The sequence below is a fragment of the Andrographis paniculata genome, unplaced genomic scaffold (assembly GCF_009805555.1).
Source record: "Andrographis paniculata isolate CXL003 unplaced genomic scaffold, ASM980555v1 Contig66END, whole genome shotgun sequence".
Taxonomy (NCBI): Eukaryota; Viridiplantae; Streptophyta; class Magnoliopsida; order Lamiales; family Acanthaceae; genus Andrographis; species Andrographis paniculata.
The window spans coordinates 3,259,630-3,277,668 of record NW_026137602.1 but is presented as its reverse complement, the minus strand read 5'-3'; the positions used below and the strand labels follow the sequence as shown (position 1 = coordinate 3,277,668).

Below are 18,039 nucleotides of genomic sequence, written 5' to 3'. Positions count from 1 at the left end.
GAGGTACAATACACGGTGGAGTACTCTGTGCTTCTTTGGTTGCACCTGATTCTGGAAGAAGAGAAAATAATATATTGGCGTTATCAATTTTCTGATATGAGAAACTCCGTTACGTGCTTCGCGGCAGAAGGCGGTGGAGGACACGCGAGCTTTCATTGGCTGCTGGGGTGTGACGTGGCCGCATATGATTGGCCCATGGTAGAGGCCTCCTGACTGACATAATTAATCTCAAAGGGTAATTTTTCCATTTTGTTAGTGATTATTTCATTATTAGTTAAAATTAAAAATTTTGTAAGACAGTTTTGAAGACATTAATCTTATTTTGCATCGTCACTTTTAGAAATAATTCTATTTTCGTAACGTTTGCCCAAAAAATACAATTTTTATAATAATTTCGAGTGTATTTCTAAATTTTAAATTAAATTATTTGTTGGCTTTTATTATTTGTATCTACGCCATAAAAACAACATTCTTAATTTAATAGACGTGACGACTGCCTTTTTCAATTAACTACTATTTGGATGTAAAAAATATTTTTCAATGATGATCATAATGTTCGATAAGAAACTTAAATCTATAATGACTTAACAAGTTATTTAAAGTAACTTTCAAATTTAATCAAACTACTAAAATTATATTCAAATTTAAAAATATTATACTTTCCGTATTTACTAATGTAACGTTCTAACTATAAAGTAATCGTAAATAAATAAAACTTTCAAATATAATGATCTAACAAATAAATTCAACTTTAAAAACATCATTCGATCATTTCTTTTTTCTTTTTTTTTTTATCTATTTATTCTTTTCGCCTTTTTTTTCTTTAATTATGAAGTGATCTATCCATAATAAATTATATTCTGTCTAATGTAATTTTATGTAATTAAGATTTTTGTCGTCATATTATAGATTTTATAATTTATCTTTCTAACAAGATGCAAGAATAGAGTAAATTAAGATTTTTTTTTACTATATCAAAGATCAGAATTACGAACAAATTCTTATTTAATATTGATTGCTCTTAATACTGATGTCTATTTATTTTTCAGAGTAGCTCTACTAGATCTTCAACAATGGGAAAATGATTGTACCCCATATCTTAATACTGATGTCTATTTAAGAAATATAATTTATTTTTTTATCTAATTTTTTCAATAGTTTGAAAATAAGAACCTTACTTCGTTTAAAATCGAAAGATCTTCCGATAGGAAGTATCAACATACTCCCTTACCATTCGCCTATACGGTTGAAATCAAATAATCATACAAATTTTGAATTATCCTATAATGTCTTCCACTGTTTGAAAATAAGAACTTTACTTCGTAAAAAATTGAAGGATCTTACTATAGGAAGTATCAACATCCTTCCTTACCACTCTCCTATATGGTTGAAATTAAATAATCATACAAATTTTGAATTATCCTATAATGTCTACAGGAGTGTAATTGGCTACCTGTGTTGTCGTTGGTTCAAGAATATTTCGATTTTTCCTTGACTCTGCAGTAGCATTCCACATATTCGTTTATATTGAACGCAACGCCGGTAATGGATTGAGGCATTGGCGTGTTTCTTCTTGGTATTCCAAGTTCGATTGAAGTAAGCTTGTGAAGGAGTTTGATGAGGAAAATGACAATGACGAATTCGAGAAATTTTTGGGGTTGAAGACGATTAATGAATTTGAGATTGATTTAATGAATTTGTAATTTAATCATTTAGGTTCAATTACAAATACCCAAGGACTAAATATCAATTTCTTATATTATTGAGAGTATATATAGACTTTTTTTTTTCCGATTAATTCAACATCCATATTTAATTCACCACTATTTTATAATTAATAAATAAATAAAACAAAAGTAAACAAAGACTCTCTTCACCCAATATTTTTAGATGTATTGATTTTTTTAGAGTGTGGTATGAAAAATCGTATAAAAAATATAAAATATAGAATACTATTTTAAGTTGAATATTTGATTTTTTAATTTTATTTTAATGAGAATTTGAATTTTTTTTTCACTTCTTAATTTTTTGTAAAAAATATTTTATATTCTTTAATATTATTTTTGGGAATCACAATTCACAAATTTATTTGAGCGAACAAAGCCAAAGCTAACCTCCAAAAAGAACACATTGTTGGAAATTTTCTAACATATAACAAAAAATTTAGGGTGTGAATTTTCAAGTAAGGAAATAAATTAAACATTCAAATGATAATTTTTTTATTTATTTTTTTGATGACGTGAGAACCCGCAACCGCTACCCGAAAATGCGCATTAGGTAAATCCCCAGCCGAACCTAATACCCTGTGAACCAGGCCCGACGGGAAAGTGTTGAATAGTTATTTCTTTGTATTAGATAGAATGTTTGTTCAACACAATAATAGTGTAAGATTAATGTATACTCTACTGCTTTGTATATTTTTACTATATATCTAAGAAAATTCTTTTTAAATATTTTTTTTATTTATATTATACAAAAAAAAAATTGTATTCAGAACATAATATCAATACTTTTTTATATCAAATTAAACCATTATTTCAATTAAATAAAAATAGATTATATTTTTTTTATAAAATATTTTATCTCAACATTTTTGTTCTTTACTTTCTTATATTGATTTTATTTTATTATTCTAAATTCATGCATTTTTATCTTCTTCCTTTTTGCTTATTTTCTTGTGTTATTTTCATTTATTTTTTCTTTCTTTTTATTTATTCAATCCAATCAATGTAAGACCAACACAGATTTCCTTGTGCTAATTGAAAACCCAATTTTTATTTTTTTTTTATAACTATAAATTATCCTCATTTTTTTTACAATAATTATATAGCTTTTTAAAAATATTTTTTTATCAATATAATACTATTATTCTTTATCTCAAATGTCTCTATTATTTTGGGACAAAAAAAATATATAAAATAAATATAAAATATAAATTTGATTGCAAACTAAGTTTGAAATGCCAACCAAACAAACTCATTATTTATAAAAAATAAAATAAACAATAAAAATTAAAAATTAAAAATTAAAAATAGAAATTATTCAAGTAAGAAAGTCAGATTTTTTGGTGTCCCGAAACCTCAAATATTTTCCAACTTTTGTAAATTAAATAGTAAGATATTTTTAACTTGGGGTTAGATTCCGGATTCGATTCTAAGTGATTTCTCTTATATGTGAATGTGTGGGGTAAAAAAAAAATTGATTCGATCAACAATGGTGCACTTGGTCGCGTAATAAAATTATTCGACAACATTAAGGAAGGTTGTTTTACATACATACGATACACACGACGCATGTATGCTCGCCGTTGAATCAATTGTTAGCATACGCACATGTCGTAAGAACAACACACAAGACATCACGACACAATACATCATCGCAACTCCAAAGAACTATACATATGTCTCCGACAAACCTACGCCGGCTTCAGCCCATGTTTAAGCGCAGCTTTCCACACAACGTCGATTTGATCCACATTGATCGCCCCGACCTCGTGGTGCTTCCATCCCTCAAGCAAATGAACCACCCCGCCCGCGTGGCACGCGTGCACCACCCCTCTCTCCATCGTATACTAATATCGACCGTAAAAAAATTAAGATCCCACAAACTTAGCCTGAGTTCAAAATATATATTGTACAATTTTTACGATTCTCTATAAATATATATATAATTTCTTTTGAAAAAAAATATCACATCCCATCTTCATTTAAACATAAAATATAAATATAAACATTTGGTTTCAATATTTTTATTATGCACTAAATGCAACTTTCTATAAAAATATAATTTTTTTATTCATAAAATATCACATCTAAATCACTGTTAAAAACAAAAAAATCAAAACAAAAAATAACACAATCACATACCCTTTGATAAAAAAAAAAAAAAAAAAGAAAAAAAGAAAAAAAAAGACAAGTTTTATAAATTGTACTTTTCCATTTATTTATTTATTTATTTTTTATTTTGTTTTATTTTGTTTCAAATTCACTGTAACAATTTCAAATTTAGAAATAATTAATTATATTTTTATATATATAAAAATATACACTTAATTTTTCTCTTCACATCACTTAAATAAAAAAAATAAATATACGTTTATCTCTTTAATCACGTCACCTAATCTACAAATTATCTCAAATTACCCTCTCTAATACTATCCACCTAAATTTTGATGTCGAACTCATATGTTGCACACGGTCTGAGACTGAGGGAATACTAATTTAAAAAAAAAAAAATTCTTTATTTATCTTTTTAGTAAAAATTCACATATACTTTTTGTTTTTTATTTAATATTTTTTTACTAAAAAAAATATAAATTATTATCTATCGAAAATATAGCATACCTCGCATGAGCCGAGCCCTTCGACATCATCGGGGAGCTTCATCGCGGCAAGTTTTCCATAAGTACAATCTCTTCGGAATGGAATCACTGGTGGCACGACGAATTGATGAAAATGAGTCCCCGACGGAGCGTAGTATTGCTCCCGAGGCGTCGCCCACTTTCCGATGATCCATGTCTGAAAATTTTCGCGTTATTACAACAAAAGTTAGCGAATAATGTTCAACAAAACTCTCGAGAAGTGTAAGAGTTGCTAATTTAGAGCAGACTATGGCGTGCCTTGCAGTGCTTAGCTGCTTCATACTTTGTAGCTTGAACTAAATACTTCTGGCACTCGATCGGCGCCTCTTTTTGAATCTTTAAGAATCGATCCTTCGATAATGTCAGCATCTGCGTTGTAAGAACACAAAATCGAAGTCTTGTCGAAAATGTTGGAAGACTGTCCCATCAATGATGCGTATTTCTACCAGCTTAAACTTTTAGGTGAAATAAAATCACTTAACATATAAATGGTATCAGAGTATGTTCTTATAAAATTTAAATTTTTAGGTGAAATGATCATTTTACAAGAAAAATATTTTCGTAATTGAATTACTTTTAAGCGGAAAAATCTTCGGTAGAACTTACGAGCACTTTAACCTTGCTGCGCGCGAGGTAGAGTGCGATGGCTCTACCGAGCTTCGACGTTGCTCCGGTCAAGAAAACCTCGTCGACATCCCTGGGAATCTCTTGTAAGATCACGGCGGCCGTTAGGGTGTTTCCGTGCACCACTCGAACTCGAAGGTTCGGATGCTTCTCGGTGAAGCGAATCCCACCGCCATTAAGCCCTTCGTTCTACAAAAACATATCATCTTGCTCGATTTCAGTATATCGATCACCCGAATGTATCGAGATTTCTACGGTGTTCGAAACCATTTTTACCTTGTTCAATGCTGCAAGGCTAATGACCTTGACGCCGAGCTTATCGGCCGTCAAAATTGCGTCTTCGATTTGGTTGTTTATTCCCTCGGCAGCGAACGGTAGAAAATACTACAAAGAACGTAACAAACGATAAGAATTAAGATCCGTTGGATGATAACGTCGAACGATCGTTTCTCCGGGTGATACCTGAAAACCGAATCGCGGCACGGCCCATGTCTGGTGGAGTCGACCGCGGAGATAGTAAAACCCGAACAAGAAGGTTTTCGACCGCGCCCACATCACAAGCATCACCATGAAAGTGTACGGCCACATCGGAAACAAGAACGGCTTCACCCGAAAAGGGATTGAGCTAAATGAGCGGAACAAAAACGACGCGTGCATCGCCGACATTATATCCACGACGTGCGCGAGGAACACGAAGTCGGGGACTCTGCTCTCTGCGACAAAACGAACGCAACTACGGCGTTAACGACAAAAATAAAAAAATTCATTCCATGAAAAGTTAGATCCCAATCGCAATCGCGACTCACTCGTCCGCGAGCTTATCTCCTCGTGAAGCTTCCAAGAACCCGCGTCGATCGTTCCCCAAATTTTGTCGAACAACGGCATGAAGAGGCAAAAATTCGTCGCCGCATTCTTATGGTGAAGACTATGGTACCTGCACGACCGGGACGACAAATTAGCCTCCGGCATTCATAATTACGGCGCTAAGAACAACAACATCGTACACATACGTCGGCGTATATATGACGTATCGAAGAATCGGGAGCGCATCGAACAGGCGAAAAGGAACCACTTCGACATTGCAATGCCCCATACATCTTAGAAAATCAAAGACCAACAAATAGCCGTAAATAACGGCGATCGATCCGTAGCCAATGCAGGCAGTCCCCAAAGTCGGGATTCCCACGACGACGCCGAGCAATAAATGCTCGAAGAACGACAAATGCCCCGCTGTGAAGGGATGCAACACTTCGGAGCTGTGATGAAGCCAATGGTAGCGCCAAAACAGCGGCGGGGAATGCAATAATCGGTGAATCCAATAGTACAATGGCTCGGCGATCGCGACGTGAAGAATTACGCAGAAAATCGCGCCTTTAGCGTCCCACATCGGAAGATTAGCCAAGGAAGGGAAGCTCAAGCACAAAAGGGATCCCAAAATGGATTGTAGGATCAGGAAATTGTCCCTGCAATTACGAATTCGATCGATAAAAACGAAAAATAATTCAATCGATCCATAGGGTATTTATTACCAATGCCATTCGGCATCGATTTGTCCGAACTCGACGCCGCGGTCGTCGATCCGTTGGGCTCGATTGAGGAAAAGCATGTTGCTGTAAGTGCTCCATAGCTGATGAATCAATGCTCGAAGCCCTAATACGATGAGAATATGTAAGTACCAAATAGATTCGTGGTTGAGAATTTCCATGGTGTAAATGGCGTGGATGGATTTCCCGACCAACGGTCCGTACAGCAAATACTGTCGTCGTCATCAGACAAGCAAAAGCACAAAACGAAATAATCGATATCAGGATTCAGACAGGCAACAAAAGATGAATCGAAAATGGATAAAATGAAGAAGAAGACATAACTACCTACCTTGAAGTTATCCAAATTCTGCCATGGCCAGGAAAACAGAGGACCTTCAGCTTTAGTCCTTCCGCTAACAGCTCCTCCTTTCTCTTCCATCTTCGTCCTCATCTGCTCCACCATTTTTCTCAGACAACAACAAATCGATTATGTCCGAATCTGCTGACTGTAACCGATTAATTCGGCGAGAATCGGAGTTCGAATGAGTGAGAGAAATGAATAATAATAATACTACAGTCTACAGCTGACAGCTGTCGAAGAGGTGCCATCGCCATTAAATTGGAGGAGGTATTTAATAGAAGAGACAGGGGATGTAATAAGGGAGATTATCTCGACATCATTATTATCAGCTAACAAAAGTCAAAACTCTTCGATTACAGTTGAGGAGTTTTCGGTTAATTTCGAACACGCAAACTACTTACTTGCTTAACAGCTCGGTAATGGTATTTCTCGACATTTAATGGCGGAAGTCTCCATCAGCCATTAATGACTCTTGGAGCTCGAACGATCCCAGTCTGGAAATATAAGAAAGGTAGTGTCCTGTTTGCCCGAAATACAGATACGATTCGATTCGGACATTCGAGAAATTGGAAAGAAATTGAATTAGGGTTTGGTTGAGGAGCCATTGGGGGTTTCCTTTTTACCTAACCGCCATTTATTGATCTGCTTGCAGCCGTAATAATGGTGATCCGCGGGTGCATGGGTTTGGTTATTATTTTTTTAGGGGGAAATCTGACGGTTGATGTGGAGACACGTGGCGAGATATCGACGGCCCGATGGATAATTAATTGTAGATGAGGTACAGTACAGAGAGGGGGAGGTGAATTTAATTCGGCGGCAAGGGAATAAATCGCTGTCTTATAGTTTAGCGCTTTTGGTAGAAATCGCGTTTTTGGTTGCCTGTACTTGTAGGATCGACACGTGGCCTGGTGGTTGGTTTAAGGATTTGTTTGATTTATAGTATTTGAATTTATGAGTTTTCCTATTCAAAGTTTGAGAATAATATTTTATTAAAATAAATAATAATTCATACCTCATTTAGTTTTTTTTTTTTTATTTTTTTAATTTTTGGATTGCCATGAAAAAATATCTTTTGTTTCCTTTTTAAAAATATCACTTTTTCATATTTTTATTATTTAAAATAAAAAATTATTATTATTATATTTTTACTAAAAATGCATGCATAAATATTTGAACATGTATTTTCGGTAACGGATAAATATATTTTTATTAAAAATTCATATAACAAATACTCTGTGAAATACGTACTATTTACCTATATTTAAAAGAAAAAAAAAATCACTCACCCCCTATATTTAATTGATTTTGATTTCAAATTAAACTTTTTTATTTACTTTATACATAGTTTTAATAAAATATTATTATTTTTATAAATAATTATATTAAATTACTATCTAAATTAAAACTCAAATGAAACAGAAAGCAAACAAACCCTTGTGTAGTTATATACATATGTAATTAAAAATATGCATCTATTGTGTGAATGATCCTAAAATAATATATATGTATTTTAATTTTTAGATGAGATAGGTGTAATAGCTCGTTGAGGTCTTATGTAATTTACTTTTATTTATGGAATATTATATTATCATTTTCATAATATTCATTTTCATGTAATATATATATATATATAATTTATTCAACAAGCTTGGAGTAATAAACTCTCGAAATTATATACTCCCTCCGTCTCAATACAATAGTCTTGTTTACTATTTTTTTCCGTTCCAAAACAATAGTCTCGTTTCTATAAATAATCATATCACTATAAAACTATCCTTACTTTTTCGTTATTATTACACAATTGCCACTATTTTTTACACTAATACACTCACAAGGGCCAAAAAATATTTTTTTCAGTACTTTTTACACATTACTAATATAATATCAATATTTTTTAAATTCCGTGTCAAATACAACCAAAACTATAGTTTTGAGATAGAGAGAGTACTTTATTTATTGTTATTTATGTGTTTGTTATGTTACTTAGCACTATGGTGTGAAAGGAAAAAAATTAATTCACTATACAATATTATTTCATGTGCTTCTGTTTTTATTAAAAGAAAAAAAAACTATACTTTTAATTTAAATTTAAAAAAAATATTAATAATGTTAGTTACTCTCCAGTCCCAAACATCTTGCAACATTTCTGTTTGGCGCGAGAATTCAGGTGGAAGTATTAAGTATGATAATCTGAGATAATTTGGATATTAAGTGATGTGATTGGAGAGATAAATGATTATTTAGTTTTTTATTTGAGTGATGTGATGGGATAAAGTGAAGTATACATTAATATATGTATATAAATATTATTAATTATTTCTAAATTTGGAAATATTGCAGTGAACTTGGGACAAACAAAAAAAGAAATATCGCAAGGTGTTTGGGAGAGATGGAGTATTATATTACACGTTTATATCATTATATTTGTTATTTATCAAATCAGTATATATATATATATATCAAAACTCCTAAAATTCATACAAAACCTACTGATAATACAATTTATCAAAACTATCTTAAAATTCAAATATAATCTAAATCCAAATCAATTTTTTTTTCAAACTTTTTCCAAATGAAAGCAATTATGATTTGTTTGGTTTCGATTTAAAATTGATGTGGTGATTTAAATTTTGATTATGATAAAAATATCTTTATCAATCTCTTATAATACAAATAAATAATTATTATTAAATAAATATAAATATACAAATATTATCAATCTCTTATAATACAAATAAATAAGTAATTATATAAATATAAAAATATTATTAATATTAAATGCAATAACACACAAGTAGTTTTGTCTTTTTAAATAATAATATTCTCTCCGTCCAATAACAAAGTATCTATTTTCTTTTTTAGTAATTGCATTATCTACCTAATATTATAAATATCGTTATAACTTACAATATATTACACAAATGTCATTAACTTTATATCATACATACTAATAAGGTTATTTTAGTCGTTTCTACTTTATTTCTACTACATCTTAATATAATACTAATACTCCCTCCGTCCACTTACAATGTTTACATATTTCTATTTTGGGACGTTCAATTACAAAGTTAACATTTCATTAAATACTCTATTTTTTTCCACAAATACCCTTAGTTTACATCGCATCATTACTTTTACACAAAAAATATAAGGGCAGAAATGTCATTACACTATTTTTAACTTGTCACTATAATTAAAATACTATTATTTTTTAAACACGGTACCAAAAGTAAATGTAAATATTGTAAGTGGACAGTGAGAATATTTTTAAAACTATGTGAAAAAACAAATGAATATTTAATTATGAGACGGATAAAATAATAATAAACAAATCCCATAAATTGGATAATAAGAAGTGAATAAAAATAATAAAATAAAAATATAAAATAACACGTGGTATCTTATATGATTTGATTTGATATTATGGTATATCTGTTACCTAACACCTGATTGGTTAGAATTAAATGCAAATTTGTTGGTTGGTCACTTCATATGCTTATCACTTTCCCAATTCTGTCTATACCCTTACCTTCCATTATATTTGTTGAGATATATTTCCATCCAATCAAAATATAAATTTGGATTTTTATAATAGATCATAAATAATACTATTTTCGTCCGGTTTTAAAAGTCTCATTTATTTTTTGTGTATTAATTTTTAAATATTAATTATTATATTAAAATTTAGTATACATTAAAAAAATTGTAAAAATATTTTCATTAGTGTTTTATAATACTAATAGAATGACAGTTATACAAAAAAAATTATACAAATATAAGAATATTTTTTTATGTTAAGGACAATGATGCAAAAGGTAAATATGAGCCTCCGTCCCATTGAAAGGGTAACATTTGTTTTTTGCACGTAGATTTGTTATTATTAGTATTATATTGGATTGTAGCAGAAAATACAAAAATACCCTATTAGTATGGTGTAATATAAAAGTAATGATATTTATATAATATATTATAAATTGAAAGGGTATTTATTATATTAGGTACGTAGTACAATTACTAAATTAGAAAATCGTAACTTTGTTTTGGAACGGACAAAAATAGAAAATTGTAAACTTTCAATGGGACGGACGGAGTATAATAATTTTAGTATTTTTGTAATTTATTTAAAAATTTAAATATTTTGATATTAATATTTTATTATTTTTATTATAATAAAAAATAAATACTTTTGAATGAGATATGCAAATATATTAAAAAGATATTAATATTGACAAATGAAATATATATTCAGAAATAATTTATATGAAAAATAGTAACACTAACAAACACACTTGTATTTATTCTCTGTGTGTTCGTTTGATAGATTTGGACAAAATCTCACTATTCATCCAAAATTTTCCCTCTAAAAACATCAAATCAAACACCTATTTTTTATTTTTTATATTATACTAAAAATCAATTTTACCTTCAAAACATCACATCATCACCTATTTATATAATATCATACAATTATTCAAATTCAAAATTTTTATTATTTTCACTAGATCGTATGAGTTTCGGGTTTTATATCATTTAAAATACGATATATTATGAGATAAAATAATACTTTATTCGTCTTATATTTATATATCTATTTGCTTTTTGTACGGATTTTTAGAAATATTAGTATTATATTGAGATAAAGTAGAAATAAAGGTAAAATGACTAAATTAACCCTATTAATATTGTATGATATAAAGATAATGACCTTTGTGTAATATATTATAAATTGGAAGGATATTTATAATATTAGGTAGATAGTACAATTATTAAAAAAGAAAATGAATATTTTGTTATGAGACGAACTAAAATGGAAAAAATGAAGAAATTGTTAAATGACAGAATGAGTAAATTTTATTAATAAAAAAGAATATGATAATTTTTTATATTAAAAATAATTAAAATCAAAATTCAAATAATTGGTTGATGGTTGATGTAGAAAATAATCAATGATTATGACGCATGGCTACCACCTAAAATGCATTAATAAATTATTATTATTAATATGCATTAAGTTCTATCTAAAGCATAATTCTAAACTTACATATAAATAAATAAATTTAAATAATTGATTGATTGAGAAGTATACTGTAATATCGTCCTCTCAACACTATTTTTTAATTATAATTTTAAAAAGTAATAATAAATAGAAAAAATGAAATAAAAAAAATCAAATATTTGTTACAAAAGTCATATTCAATTTAAAATAATATATTTTATATTTTTGACACAATTTTTCATATAACACGTCGAAATTCAATCCATCTAAAAACGTTGTGTGAGAATCTATATTTACAATAATATTTCTGTTTTTGCAATATTTTTTAAAGTTATTTTAATTTTTTATTATATAATTATCATAATTCTTTATATCAAAATATTTTATATTTATTTTGTATTTTGAAATGGATGTATTTTTTATGTCAAATATAAAAAATTATATTGGTAATATTTCAGGTGGGACGTATGGAGTATTTTGCGTTGAATTTTTAATTTTTTGTGAATCGATAAAATGAATATATTATATAAATATATATATTGAGTTAATATGTATATATTGTACTTTATTTATTAATATTTTATAAGAAATCATACCACCTAAAAAACATTGTTTGTTTGAGAGTTTAGATTTTGGATTTGAGATATGAATAATAACAATTTTGAATTTATATAATTTATGATATAAATATGGATTAATGTAATATTTGAATATAAAATTAATTTTAATATAATATAAAAAATAAAAATAAGTTTTTGATTTTGTATTTTTGATATATTTTATTAATAAATAATAAAATTCAGAGAAAATCCTTTAGAAGAATACACCCATATGAACAAACCACAATATTCTGAAAACAAATATATTATTAATATTCTGAAAAGAAAAAAAATTAAATTATTGTGTATAAGGTGAAAATGAAAAATGAAAAACACAACAAGACTCGCTCAGCTTTTTAGATAATTGATATTTCTGTGTGGTACATGGAACTGTGTTGGTAATATAAAAAATAATATTTTACGTTGAATAATTAATTTTTTATAAATAAATAATATATACTCCCTCAGCTCGGAACAATAGTTTGGATTGGATTTGACACGGGATTTAAAGAATATTGATATTATATTGGTAGTACGTAAAAAATATATGTAAAAACTTTTTTGCCCTTGTAAGTATACTGTGTAAAAAATAGTGGCAATTGTGTAATAATAATAAAAAAGTCAGGGTAATTTTATAGTGATATGATTATTTATGAAAATGAGACTATTATTTTGGGACGAACAAAAATGATAAATATGACTATTGTATTGGAATGGAGGGAATATATAATATTAATGTGTGTATATTTATATTTTTTAAATAATATTTATGGTAATTATTCCATTAAAAAATATAAGTTAACAATAGTATCTTGACAAAATAATAATAATAATAATAATTTATGTAACTTTAAGTCATGACATATCATTAAGATTAAAAAGTCTCAACAACCACAATTAATTTTAATAAAACCCAAATAATAATAATAATAATAATAATAATAATAATAATAATAATGATAATAATAATCAATAGTTAATTTATTATGTCTACAGGTTGATAGTGACAAATCCTACAAGGATTAATACACGTTGGATTGTTCACTTTCATAATATACTATATATTGTTCTCAATAAAAGTATTTAAAAATAATAAAAGAAATATATTGATAATATTTTTTTTATATATATTTTTATAATTAACAATAAAAAATTTAGAATTTTTTAAATACTAATATGATGTTTGCCGAATAGATTTTTTTAAGAGCTTTTAACTTATTGAAATTTTTTTATTTATTTGATCAGTAAACCAACTAATTTAGATATTAGTAAATTAGCATTTTAAAATATTGTTTCGGATTAAAAAAATGGCTTTGTTTACCCTATACACTTTCACTCATTTGACACTATTTATTTTTAAAAAAATATCACATCAAATACTAGCTATTTACTTTTTCCAAATTTCCAAAAACTTCTATCTAAACAAATTTTTGAAACGATGCATATCTCAACGTTTCATATTAACTGTTTTTTTTTAAAAAAAATAAAGGCTAAACTATTTTTTTAGTACCGTAACTGGACCCCTTATCATTTTAGTCCCGTAAGTGGAGCCTGTCGCAAACTAGTTCCATAAGTGAAAGTTTTTCGTTGTTTTAGCCCTCCGGCGCCGGAGACGCCCGCGTGGCTCGCCGGAGGTGACGTGTCAGTCAGGTGTCCCACCAGGTCAGCGACACCTGGCGGACACGTGGATTTATTTTTTTTTTTTCAATTTTTTTTTAAAAAATTAAATCAAATTAAAAAATTAAAAATATATAAATAAAATTAAAAATAAATTAAAAATAAGTTTTAAAAAATAAAAAAAAAATAAAAACAAAATCCACGTGTCCGCCAGGTCAGCGCCATGTGTCGCTGACCTGGCTTACACGTCACCTCCGGCGAGCCACGCGGCCGTCTCCGGCGCCGGAGGACTAAAACAGCGAAAAATTTTCACTTATGGGACTAGTTTGCGACAGGCTCCACTTACGGGACTAAAATGATAAAGGGGTCTAGTTACGGGACTAAAAAAACAGTTTACCCAAAAATAAATTATTCATTATTTGTCTTTAAAACTTAATGCTTTATTTCACACACGTTAATATATATTTTATTACACTATTTGCTAATTATTTGAATTTTTCTAATAATTTATAAATTTAAAATAATTGAAATTATCTTTTATATGTAAATTACTATTTTATTTACAAATTTTTAAATTTATTAAAATAATAAAATATTACTTTTAATAATTTATTTTTATATAATTTATCACAAAATTTTATTAAAAGATAAATATATTTATGTAAAATTATAAGTTTAATAAAAGAATATACAAATTATTTATACTTTTACATTTATATTATTTCTAATGAAAAAATAATAAAAATACATTAATTTTCTTACCGAATATTTTAAAAAATATCAAAAGTAGATATATTTCATAATTTTCAAAACTAATAATAAAAATTCTTAAAAAATCTTACATAACGAAATAATTCAGCTAAATATTTTTAAATAAAAGAAAAAATATCCTTAATTGTTATTTTACATATAAATAATTAATATCAAACAATTACTTTATCAAACATTTTAGCATAAGTAACTAATATATTTAGCTAATCAAACTAGCTAATCGAAATGAAAAATCTACTAAAAGAAAATTTACAATTAATTGTGAAACAATCTCTAAAAAAAAAAAAATATAACTAAAGTATTTAGAATTTGATTTTTTTTTTTTAAAAAAGAAAAATATATTTTAAATTGATACTTTGAATATAAAAATATTTTCATAGTATTTTTGTTTAACATATATTCTCTCCGTTTATTTTTTATACTAAATTTAATAAATATTATATTTTAATAATAATTAGTACTATTTATATATATATATATAATGTTTACTTTATTGTATATTTTAATTTGATGTAAATTTGAAACAGTAGAATATATACTTATTAAAAAATAAATAAATACTTTTGGAGTTCACATATAAAATATATGATAAATTTTAATAATACCACCGGTACTATATACATTTCGTAAAAAATATGTTATATTTAGTTTATTGGATACTTAACATATATTAAAAAAAATGTACAAAATAATAGTACCCCCGTCCAATTAGAAAATATATATTTTTTTATTTTGGGATGTCCAATTACAAAGTAAATATTTCATTAAATACCTCATTTTTTTTTTTCACAAATACCTTTACTTTACATCACATAATTACTTTTATACTAAAAAACAAAGACAAAAATGTCATTTTACTACTTTTAACTACCCACCGCTCCAATAGTAAATACCCTCACATGTGAATAATTTACTCAAAACAAATAAGTTCTCATGGGACCGTTGGATTTTTTTATCGTGAGGTCATGGGTTCAAACTCCCGACGCCTCCATTTAGTGAAAAATTGTTTGTTTCAAACAAATTATTCACGCCTACAAATGTATTTACTTTTTTTTTTTTATAAAATATTTGATCATACATAAGTTTGTATTGAAATTTACTCTAAAAGAGATATATATATATATATTTGTAAATGAATAAAAATAGATACGAAAATACAAACAAATGCACCATACAATCAATTATGAATATATAGTTTGCAAGATATTAGATTTGGCCGAATATTTATTCGGTGCACACTTTCGGATAGCCGCTGCGGATTCTCGTATTAAAAAATTAAAAAATAAAAAATTTATGAATGTATACTATTCTATAGTTTACTTAATAATGTCAATTATTAATTTTTTTCCACGTGTTATACAAAAAAATAATAAATTTCAATCTTAATAATGTTTGTGACATGACACGACTAATATGCAATTATTAGACCAAATTAAGCCATAATATTTCATTTAATTATCCTAATCTTGTAAATGTAATAAAGCTAGTTTATTTATTTAAGTCTAGCTAATTAAATGTCACTTTTGAAATTTGTGTAATTTATTATGCACATTTATACCAAACCTATTTAAAGTACAATAATATTTTATATACAGGACTAATATCCATTGGACAAATAGGTTAAATAGGCAATGATAATAATATTGCTCAAACTTTGGAGCAATTATGGGTTTGTTTTGTATTTTATTTTAATTTGAATTTGTGTAAATAGACGTTGGGTACAAACCCAAGTCCCACATCCAAAATTGTGAAAATTTTTTTACACCTTGTAAGTTTTAAGTGAACTTCGCTAGTACGAGACATTTTGAAGAATATCAAAAAATAAATCTGTACGGACTCAGCCCAAAACGAACAATATCATACTAGTTGAGTTGACCCAATTCCAACAATATATATATAAAAAAAATATACTTTCTCCATCTCGTAAAACCGTGGACATTTGTTAATAGGATATTAAAAAAAAAGGTAACTATACATCTTTAAATTTTTACCCACTATTTTTTCATCACAATTTCTATTTATGACCATCTATTGTTTTTTTACATGCTCTACTTTAATTTAAAAATTATATTAGTAATCCTACAGAATGTAAATTTTACTCTTTATAAAAAATAAAATAAAATAATATTAAAATACTATTTTTTATAATCTTTGAACCAAAAAATTTTGAGCGTACTTTTATAAGATGAATAAGTATTTACTATTTTCTCTAATAAAATATTCATATTAAAATACTATTTAAACTAAAATTAATGTATTTACTATTTTCTCTAATAAAATACTATTTAAACTAAAATTAAAATTAAAATCAAATAAATCCTATGGCTTTGTTTGTCCAATGAAAATTTCTCGGACATAATTTACAATATATATATATATATTCTACACTTTTATAAAAAAGTCAACTTTGTATTTTTTCTAATGTATATATTTTTTATGTTATATATATATATGAGAAATTCAGTTGGCAAAACAAAAATAATATTTTGTGTTCAATTATTAAATTTTTGTGAATGTATAAAATATATTTATTATATATATATTTTGTTAATGTGATTATATTGTAATTTATAATAATATTTATGAAAAAACGTTTTAGACCTGCCCAAGTTTGGTTCAAACCGCCGGTTACCGTTTGTCAGAATTTCAAACTGAAATCGAACATTTCGAATAACGATTTTTGATACGATTTGACAGTTTCGGTTTATAAACGGACGGTTTATATAAATTCATTTTTAATATAGTTTTTTTATTTTTCTAAATTTGAATTTTATTTAACAATAGTTAATTTTATGTTTGATATTATTTATTTATTATATAAAAAAATTATAAATAATAATTAATTATATTGTAATAATATAAAAATAATTAAAATAATAATATTAATAAATAATTAAATTATTTTTTAATTTAATAATATATAAAAATAACTTATAAAATTATTAACGTATATATTAAATAATAAGATAATTTAAATTAAATATAATTATATTTTAAAAAATGTTGAAAATAAATAAAGAAAATAATATTATAGTATTATTATTTTTAATATAATTAATAATTATTTATTTTAATTGATATTAGTATTATTTTATTTATATAAAAATTTAATATTAATATATTAAAATTTTAATTAATACTTTACAAATACTTTACAATTTACACATCTACACTTCAACAGCAGC

The 18,039-nt window shown here is 26.8% G+C and overlaps 1 protein-coding gene across 2 annotated transcripts; it reads right to left on the bottom strand.

Annotated features, from left to right (window-relative positions):
* Nucleotides 1-3,231: 3,231 nt before the first annotated feature.
* Nucleotides 3,232-7,485, bottom strand: LOC127263109 (very-long-chain aldehyde decarbonylase CER3-like). 2 transcript variants are annotated; one of them, XM_051292066.1, is made up of 11 exons: nt 7,273-7,485; nt 6,860-7,016; nt 6,514-6,740; nt 5,995-6,447; nt 5,791-5,918; nt 5,447-5,697; nt 5,261-5,368; nt 4,967-5,173; nt 4,619-4,729; nt 4,344-4,517; nt 3,232-3,571 (listed from the first exon to the last, which is right to left on the bottom strand). In XM_051292066.1, the coding sequence occupies exons 2-11, from the start codon at nt 6,971-6,973 to the stop codon at nt 3,416-3,418; spliced, it is 1,929 nt and encodes a 642-aa protein (XP_051148023.1). In that variant the 5' UTR covers nt 6,974-7,016; nt 7,273-7,485; the 3' UTR covers nt 3,232-3,415. The 2 variants fall into 2 exon arrangements, with proteins under 2 accessions (XP_051148023.1, XP_051148022.1); XM_051292065.1 differs by lacking the exon at nt 7,273-7,485 and having other exon boundaries at nt 6,860-7,222.
* Nucleotides 7,486-18,039: the final 10,554 nt, after the last annotated feature.